Raw genomic sequence first — 10337 nt, forward strand, 5'->3', positions numbered from 1 at the left:
CACTGGAAGTTCCTGTCCCTGAGACAAATTCACACTTGACAATAAAGCTATTTCTGATTCTGATATAGAGTGCTGTAGTGATGATGTATTTTTGTAGTCCAACACAGAATTTAACACCACCCTTGTTTCTTTAACAAAAACCCAGTAAGAATAATACAGGATAAATACAATCTCCAGAAGTAAAATGCTAAACATAGAATGCAAACAAACTAGGCCTACACCACGATCACGTGACTTAAATGTCACAGTCACTAAGCTTTAAAATAAAACATGAAAAAAAAAATCTGAAAGTTTGAGTTAGAAAAGTTTGCATTTCCAACTGTGAGTGTCCATATATTAAAAATAAATAAACAATTAATTTTGTGATACCAGAAGATTCAATATTCAAATTTGTTATGTTCTTTAATTAAAACAATAGAGCGGAAAAATTAACATTAATTCATTTTACATCTATCTTGATTTTATTTTTTGTGTTTTTAGCATTTAATTTTTTTTTTCAATATAATTAAAGTTTTAAGTCTTTCTGTGGCCCTCTAAGTTTGCTGAGACCCCTGCTTGAAAACCACTGCTTTAATAAATTTGATCCTAGTGAATTTTCTGATGTTCATGGCATGAATTGCCTTCAGCATGTTACATCAACCATTGTGCACTGTTATTTAAGGTTTTACTCCATATATCAAGACAAGCAACCTAACCTTCACTTACTCATATTTGAGTTTCCAGATAACCTCATTATGCACAAATGAGTCATGTCAGAAGGGTTGTAGCGTGTGTGATGACATTAGTGGTGACTCCTCCATTAGCAAGAGCTCATTTTACGATTATGATGACTAGAGCCCGACCGATATATCGTTTAGCCGATGTTGTCGGCCGATATGAGCCTGTCGCCGATATATCGGTATCGGCGAATATGCCGCCGATATTAAATTTTTTTTTACAGAACATATAACGCAGATTAAATGCTTCTGAATGGTGTAATTACTTAGTTTGTCCAGCAGAGCGCGCTCCATTGTTTGCTACTGGCGACCCAGATCAGTGTAGTGTAGAGATGCGCGGATGAGCTCAAACTTCACCCGAGTCTGCTGCTTCAAATTATCCAAATTACTGCCCGCCACCCACCCGCACCTATATTTGATCATCACATTACAATGATTCTAATTCTTAGTTTTGCATGGTGATATGATGATTGGATGGCTCACTTTTAACAGCCGATTCAGTGATGTTAGAGACTAGAGCTGATCTGCGCATCATGGCACATGTCTGCGGCGCATTTAAAACCTGTGTTACGACCACCGGAGCTGATCACGGTCACTCAGTCAATTCTGGTGTTTATACCGGCCGCGCCGCGGCCCAGAACTCATGCTTATCACATCGGTCACATCATATCGCGCAGCGCGTCAAAATACAATAGAATTCTATTGTATTTTGTCACGCCGCGCCGCTCGCGTCTGGTGTAGAATAGAACCCATTATAATCAGTGATGTTGTCTACACTGGATGCAGTAAACTGATGCCTCGTTCTATTTATGACGTGCTGACACAAAGTTCAAATGATTTTCAACGGTCGCTTTGTCGCGTCCTGCCAGTGGACACGGTGTCAGCATAGTTTGTCAGTAGCAGATTGAAAAATTAGTATCTTTCTGCAGTCCAATAGATGGCAGTGCGGTGGTGGTTTGAGTCTGTTGAATGGCGATTTAACGCTACGTTGTCACCTAGTTGGAGAGACTCAATTCTAAGTAAATAAACAACAATGTCCCCGTCTTTTACTCTCACAATAAGTTTATCATATTTGTTTGCTACATTAGTAGGGCCCTATGATTTCCGTGATGCAGAAAACATGGACGGAATCGCGGAATCCAGTCATAAAAATGGAATTTACTGTATAACGCAGAATTTCATGGAATTTGTCTTATTTTTGATGAATAAATAAAAAAAACAGGTCAGTACATATACATATATATATATATATATACTGTGTCTGTGAATATTAAACTGCAAAAAGACGATTTAAATATGAATGTTCTGCATGTTCTTTTGATTACCAGAAAATACACAACACAGAGTTTGTGAAAACAATTTTTTTTAAATTATTATTATTTATTCATTTTAGATGTTTACATTTGGAAAAGGTGTGCTTCCTGCATAAACCTGGCCCGGTTGGTTTGGCAGTAGCTTGCTTGCCCTACACAGTTACCTTGTTTAATTTCTTAATTCAAGTTATATATAGGGATGCTACGATCGATCTGTTTGCTGCATAAATCAGACAAACTTACAGAAAATGCAAAATTCATTCTCTGCCAGCAGGAGGTGCTTTAAAGCGGGAGAAACAGAGGTTTCCCCGTTAACGGCTGTAAACAAAGCAGCATTGAGCTCACAAACGCTGCTTTATCAGGCATATAACATGCAAGATGAAATGAAAATGACATCGAAAATTTTCTAAAGATAGTCTTCCTTCAGAAATACTAGGGGTGCTCCGATCAGGGTTTTTGAGACCGATCACAGAAAGCAGTATCTGCCGATACCGATCACCGATACCGATCTTTTTAAAGCCTTCTTTTTACCATTTATAACTATTTATATTGATACTCCAATCAGGATTTATAAACATTTATTCAGGGCCTGAATTTCATTTTTGAAAATGGGGGGAATTCCCCTCTTAGGTGACTCTTGTTAGAGGGGAAGCAGCACGGACTGTGCTTTCACACAGGAGTCCACTACTGATTCGTGGCTGTTTACCACAAACACAAAATGTATCCATTATTTTGATTTCAGATCCAAACATTGTCACTGAAAATGCTTTTTCAGCACTGCAATTCTTTTTTTTACACAGTACAGTAATACAATCTTTCACAGACATGTTTAAACACAATAAATATCAGCAACACAGTGCTTCAGTGCTTTTTACTTTTGCATTTACTTCTAGATTTATATATTAAGTTGCTCAAGCAAGTGGCAAAACATTTAAACTACTTTTCTTACGTTATCACAAACTTACCATTGACAGAAATAGTCAGCTCTACTGCCTTACCTTTTGCATTTAAATCTTTATTACAAGAAATCGTGCGGTTCTTAAAGAGCTTTGTTTTCCTACCTCCACGTGTGCCATCTATTATTGCCTTGTTTATCTAAACGTGCTCTTTCCCTTTATGGTGTAATTACTACATTTTCGTGTCAATCCATGTTCATATTTACTGCAAACAATGTGCTGTTACTTTAATTCAGCGCATGCATGGCCGCAAAAATAACGATCTCTGCACTGCTGCAGACGCACCGCTCCTGGAGCTCACTGCCGGACCGTAACCGTGTGCAGTGTGAACGCTTTAATCCGTTAACATGAGCGTGGAAAAAATACGCACTACATACGCACTGCAAACGGAGTAATGTGAACCTGGCATTATGTGTGAACCTGTGCATTTGAGTTATCATTGCAAAAAAATGTGTTTATGTATATATATTCTGTTTATGTAGGCTATATACTGTATTCTATATACAGTACCAGTCAAAAGTTTGGACACACGAATGGGAAGTGTGTCCAAACTTTTGACTATACTCTACTATAATATAGCCTACACATAAAGAATATCGGCCGATATATCGGTATCGGTCTTTTTTACTCCCTAATATCGGTATCGGCATCGGCCCCCAAACAACCCATATCAGTCGGGCTCTAATGATGACTATTATTTGTCCTGTTTTAGTTTTTTTTTTAGGGAAAAAAAAAATCTGTGTTTTTTTTCTTTTTTAGATCAGTAAATTGCAATAAATGAGAAAACGGAAAAGAAGACGACCACAGGTTTGGATTTGCAGTATGGAAAAACAGGTATTTTATAGTATTTCTAGAGAGAGGAAAATAGAATCTAGTAGTTAAACAGACATGGTACATGTTTTCTAACCGTTTTAGTGCTTTTAGTAATCAGGCCTGACATCACACCTTCTGTCTGTTTTCAGTCTCGTTTTTTTATATGCATGGTCAAATCACATTAGACACTCACCAGGAGGCTTCAGTGGAGTGTGAATAAGGGATGCGTGTAAGACTGTCTTCAGGTGCCTCTCATTTCTCAAGCAAAACTAATGTCAGCAGTACAAAATCTTACGCAAAGCCTCTCGTCATTGAGATCACACTAATGGTACATGGCAGAGATTGTGTGGACTGGAGAATGTGGTGTGGTCTTTAGTGAAATATCTAGAGCCATGGTTTCATAAAAACTGTGTTTTTTTTCTCTTCAAGGACAGCCTTTATGGAAGTGTTCTAGCTGTAATAAAAACCTAAAATTATCCTTTTTTTCCCCCCTACTGCATATGTCCTAGATGTATCCTCTTTCACAGCCTTAGCAGAATGGAGGCAATTGAGAAATTTGATATGGTGTAATCTAATTTGTCTCACTTCAAGCGTCTGTTTGACTTTAGTACCACACTAATTATTGAGTAATGCAGACGACAGTACCAGCCCAGTGCTCCTTTCAGTCTCCTGTGAGGCAGCTGAAATGTGGTACCTTTTTGCTGCTGCCTTGCAGATTTTGCCCATTTCACCATTCCCATATCAATATATCATGTTCTGTAAGCACTGGTCTTTGGGCTGACTGCTTCATTTGTCATACTCGGTCCAAAATTTGCTTTTTGCCACGTATGCCGATGGCTTGTGAATTTACTCCATAGCTGGAGAAAATTTGCCATTAAATGTTATTATTTCGATTTTTTTTTTATTAATAAGGGGATGTTTAAAACATTTAAAGGGATATTTGACCCAAAAATGAAAATTCTATTACCACTCACCCTCATGTCATTCCAAATCCATAAGACCTTCGTTCGTCTTTGAAACACATGAAGATATTTTTAATGAAACCTGAGAAATTTCTGTCCCTTAATTGAAAGTCCCTTCTGCCAAAACGGTGATGCGTCAAAAAGTTCATAAAGAAATTGTAACAGACATTGTAACCGTAATCCAAATGAATAGTGGTTTAATCTAAGTCTTGTGAAGTGACATGGTTGTTTCATATGAAGGAAACTATTTTAATTAAGGCTTTTATTCACATATAAACATTGTTCAACACACATACATAAAGAACATCAAATATGGTAAACAGAAGCTCAAATGTGCTTGCTTGATCCTCAATAGGTTTGTTTTTGTGTCACGCAAGCACTGTGAACTTCAGTTTACCATCTTTGATGTGTTCTGTGTGCTTTGTTCATTGTTTATATGTGAATAAAAGCCTAAAGTAAATCTGTTCTATTTAATATTGAGAATAAATAAAAGGGTAGTCTATATTTTTTAACTAATAAAAAGATATTGTGACAAACATTGCAGGCCATTTTGTCACAGACAGCAGCATATAAAATTAACTTATCACGTCTATCCATGAAATGGCCTTCACAAAAATGTGAACATTTCTTAAATATGAGGTTTGGTGGTTTGGAATATTTCTAGGAATATTTTGTGTATGTTTCACTTTGAGTTTGCGGAAGAAAAAATAAAGAAACTTTTTATTGGAAATTTTCCTCTGAGAAAAACATTTCTGTTTTTCTTAGTTGACCATTTGATTTGAATCTGATGTGACACTGAGGACCCAGGTATACCTAATTTTTTTGCATTCTGCTCCATCTTGAACAGTTTGAGTGGTCAAGCCTTTCAAAGTGTACTCCATTAACCATGAGTGTGGATGGCTGTGTTTGGCGCTTCAACCTTTTTTTTTCTAAGCCTTAAAATAACTCACACAAGTCTGCATAGACATGGATGTGCTGAAATCAGTGGACTGTTTTGATAATGAAAATCACTGTCTGCAAGCCAGAACGGAACATGGATGTATACTTTGACTTGAAGGCACCCAATATACTTTGGCTTTACATCAGTGACGTTTAGATTGTTATAATTCAGTTTACATCATGTAAATTTGCAGTACCTAGAGGTACCAGCAAACTTACATTTTTTGGTGCTTTATAAATGTTAATTTTGGACCCTGCTCACAGGATTCTGCGGAGCACTGACTGCTTCATTAGAGACACCCATGATCAGTCTTTCAGGACTGAAGGTCTGTGGTGTAGTGGCTATTGTTGAAAAGCTCTTTTATAGCTCAGATAAGAAACAGCTTAAATACAGACCATCCCCCTTCACATCTGCAGCTTTAGCAACTTTTAGAAATGCACCAGGGAAAGCCTAGCAAGAACATGTGTGATAAGTAGATTGATAGCTTGTGGGAAGCTCTCAGATAACCTCTGAATATCAAACGTATTAATAGAATATTAGATAACAGTAGATCATAGCCTGCCCGTAGGTTGTTATTTCTCCAGTGGTGTATGTTTGACTCTTGTTTTACCAAACCCAAAGACCGTGAGAGCAAGAGAGAAGAACTTGCGATAAAGCTTTTCCTCTGAAATTGTGCACATTAAAGATCTATTGTGGGAATCTTGTTAGTGATGTTTGCTCATGCGTCATCACTATTACTAATGCACATACCTCTAACTAATAAACTGGAGATCATGTTTGTGCTATGGACATTAATGTTATCTTCAATTGTGCTGCTTTTTAAGGTGGGTTGTACTATTCGGTTTTTTAAGCGAGCAAAAAAATCCTACAGATTTGCTTTGAAGGAGAGGTCCGAGACCTTGGCTGGCTCTACTGTCTTGAACAAGTAAATTATTGCATAGCAGCGTCTTGGCATTGTGGTTGCAACTTTTGCACAGGCAGACATCACTCACATTTTCTTCAGCAATAAGTTGATGTTTTTCACTAGCATAAAAAGCCATAAATAAAGACCCCTCTCTCCTTCCTTTCTTTTCCTTAGAAATATTCCAGATATTCCATGAATGCACTCTCATTCTTGATACACAAGTTGTTCTTTTCTTATTATTATTCAACTTTATCTGAAAAGGGACCATGTACAATTTTAACATAAATGTTTCCATTTCATGCATTGCACCGAATTTAGCCAATGGCTAGTTTTCATCCGCGGTCCCTTGGCAGGTAATCATAATCACAGATAAACATAAAAACAAAATAACAAACACATACAATACAATAATACTTATACACATCCCATCAGAGCCAATAAAAATAAAAAAATACCAATAACGTTCAGTTAAACCACAACTATATCAGTGTTTACAGATTTGAATCGCTTTTAAATAAAATTTTAGTTTTAATTTAAACATGTCAATAGATGTGCACATCCTTATGTCTTCTGGTAGAGTGTTCCAGTGAATAATAGCTTTCACTGAGAAAGATGATAACCCAGCCGAGCAGTGTAGAAATATTGTGCACTGGAGCATTGTGTACATTGTTAATTAAACACACATTGCTGTTTGACGGGCCTGCTGTTTGACGGGCCTGGTACATCCACGGGAAATCCCCAGGCACTCACCTCGTCGTGAGACTCTGCCGAGGTCGTCCCCAAATAAGGCTCAACTCCAGAGTCCAGCTGTATTATCGGGTTAACCGGTCCCGGATTTAATTGAACATCCCCAGAGAGCAGCAGTAAAATAAGCAAAAACCCATGAGTATTTCGTGACGGCGCAGCAAAACCCCGTTGTCTAGAGGCATATTTACACATCACAGCGTGTCCATAGTCCAGAGCAGATGAATAAACTGCATAGTATCCGAGCAGGTTATGATGAAAACTTCCCACACGAGTAGATGACTGGAGAAAACCAGAATATAAACAGTTTTTCCCATGAGCAGCATAACTACTCGAGTTTTTGGAGCACAACTGATCCACGTGGAGAGTTCTGGACACAACACGTACCGGTAGTGCAGCCGTAGAAAAAAGTAATAGTAGAAAAAACACACCACGAAACGTAGATTCAATTTTTTCGTGTTTGCAACGTTTAACTCTGCAAGTAAAGTTTAAAATGGTCTCTGACAAATGTGTATAAAGGCAAAGAAAACGGCCAGCTAGGTATAAAAAAAGTGGAGTCGCAGCACCTGCCAGGATACGACACCACGCCGCCATCTTTTTTCATGAAATGACTTATGACTTCTCATAAGAAGACTTCTCATTGATCCACTGTGAAAGAACATCCAGCAAACAGATTATGTCACTTCTTTAAACTTCAGCTAAAATGTTTCTTTTACTTCATTTTTCCATATTTCGCTTTTTGGTCCATCATGTTTATCTTTTTGATAAATCATCTTATTGTGTTTTTTAGGTATGACACACAGATAAAGTTGTTAGCTGGCTAACAAATACAAGGTTTTACAGAAATAGCAGAAATAGCTTGTGATTGTTCCAGAAGCGTTGGATAGAATGAGTTAAAAATAATAAACACATCACTGTAATCACTGTATTCCAGCATAAATGTGTTTATGAATTTATAGTGGTCTGATTTCTAGCTATTTTTCTAGCAATTTTTCCCGAAAAAGTCTTATTGTTGGCATTTTTTTAAATTGTACACTGTAGGAATAGTCTCAAACCCATTTAACTTTGAATCTCAATGATATGTAATTTTTCTCTCATCATGTCCCTCAGGTGCCCACATTCTGCTGCTGAGGAGAGAGCACCATGATGAGAAGACAGTAGGCACCCACCATAGTATGGCCGCGTCCCGCTCTTCACGCATCACAAGATCATCAGTGGGGATAAATGGATTGGATGAGAACTTTTGTGGTCGAACCCTCAGGAACCGCAGCATCGCCCAGCCAGAAGAGAGCTCTCTGCTTCCTGTGCCCAGAGCCCGCTCGCCCAAGAAGAAGCAGGACTGTCAGCAGCACCAGCAGATCGGAGCACAGGTTGGAAAGGTAGCCGAGAGCAAGGCGGAGGGTGAGCCCTTGCCATCTTATGGAAAGCGAGGCTTGCCAAGCTCTGAGAAGGACGAGTCAGACAAATCGGACAGCTGCGAGCATCCTAGGGCCGGGGGTGGGCCGGAAGCCTCCCCCACCCTGAAGAGGGCCAAACGCTGCCCTCGCTCAGGTGAATCGCAGGGGGTAGAGGAGGAACCTTCTCTCAAACCGGAGAGCCCTGATTCCACTGCACCGAAGGAAAATGACGTGGGCGCAAAATCGAACTTGTCCTCGGACCCTCCGCTCAGCCTCGACAAAGAGGCAGAGCATAAAGAGGACGGCCCAGTGGAGGAGATCGTCCCTCCGCCGCAGGCCGGCGAGAACGTCAAGGCCACCAATGGCCTCACTGACCTCCATAAGGAGGACTCAGAAGTTGCAGCCTTACCCCCAGAGCCCTGTGCCTCCCCTGCCATGCTTAACAACAGTCCTTCACTGTTAAACGGCAGCCAGGCTGCACCCTCATCCCCCGACCCTATTGTGCCTTGTAGATCCCCTCATCCCAAGCAAGCCAATGAGTCCGACAGCCCTCAGATTGACTGTGAGAGGAACTGCACCCCCGAGGAAGCTGCCGAGGTCGTGTTATCCCGGGAACCCGAGATGGAGGTAGAGGTGGATGTCGTAGGGGATGCCGGCCAGGCTCAGGATGAGCTCGCAAGAGAGGAGAGCACCAACGGCGGCTTTCAGGCTGAGCCGCAGGACCCTTCTGACAACTACTCGAATATCTCAGGAGAAACGGTGGTGCTGACTGCCTCCCAGCTGCCTGCAGAGCCCCCCTCCTTCACAGAGCCTCAAGAACACCGATACACCCTGAGGACTTCACCGCGCCGCGCTGCCTTTGGTAGTGGGCTCAAAGCCAGCTCCCCCAAACCCAGTTCCCCGCACATAGACAATGGTTCGCTGAAGGAGGAGTCCACGCCAGTTTCTCTTTCCTCTAAAGACACCAGCCATAAAGACCTTCCCCGTGATGCACTGGGACTTTCTAGCGAGGCAGACAATGAACTCTCAGAGAAAGCAGGGGTCAGTGGAGAGGTTGGAGTGTCAGATAGTAGAGTGTTGCGATCCACCGAAAAGCTGCTGGCCGCTCAGGCTGAGGAAGATGAGGAGGAAGAGGAGGATGTCTACTATTTTGAGTCTGATCACTTGGCTCTCAAACACAACAAAGAGTATGTTCAGGTTTATGCTGTCCTGTCTGAAGTCATCAGTTCTGGTAAACCAAGATATGCATTGTCCTTTAACCCCTGTTTTGTTTATTAATGTACCCTTTTGTATTATTAATTCAATGTGTTTGCTATGGCAAGCACCACTGTTACTGTTCCTCATATTGAGGGTCAGTTTGAACAAACCCCAAACCCAAAGTATTAAACCTTTAAACGCATTGAACTACATCAGGAGGTGCCCAATCCTGTTCCTGGAGATCTACTTACCTGCAGATTTCAGTCCCAGCCCTGCTCCAACACACCTGTTTGTAATTATCAAGTGCTGCTAAGAGATTACTTAGCTGGTTCAGTTGTTTTTGATCAGGGTTGGAGCTGAACCTTGCAGGATGGTGGATCTCCAGGAACAGGATG

At 40.4% G+C, this 10337-nt stretch overlaps 1 protein-coding gene across 2 annotated transcripts in view; it reads left to right on the forward strand.

The window, feature by feature from the left end:
- Window positions 1-10289, forward strand: part of LOC107703238 (ZZ-type zinc finger-containing protein 3-like) — a 14389-nt gene extending 4100 nt beyond the window's left edge. The window contains exons 2-3 of one of the 2 annotated variants that reach the window (XM_016505785.1): window positions 3745-3819; window positions 8459-10289. In XM_016505785.1, the coding sequence (XP_016361271.1) occupies window positions 8524-10023 (1500 nt within the window). In that variant the 5' untranslated portion in view covers window positions 3745-3819; window positions 8459-8523 and the 3' untranslated portion in view covers window positions 10024-10289. The remainder of the gene's footprint in view (window positions 1-3744; window positions 3820-8458) is intronic. The other variant, XM_016505784.1, reaches the window with a different exon arrangement.
- The last annotated feature ends 48 nt before the right edge of the window (window positions 10290-10337 follow it).

The sequence above is a fragment of the Sinocyclocheilus anshuiensis genome, unplaced genomic scaffold, assembly GCF_001515605.1.
Source record: "Sinocyclocheilus anshuiensis isolate Anshui unplaced genomic scaffold, SAMN03320099.WGS_v1.1 scaffold542, whole genome shotgun sequence".
Taxonomy (NCBI): Eukaryota; Metazoa; Chordata; class Actinopteri; order Cypriniformes; family Cyprinidae; genus Sinocyclocheilus; species Sinocyclocheilus anshuiensis.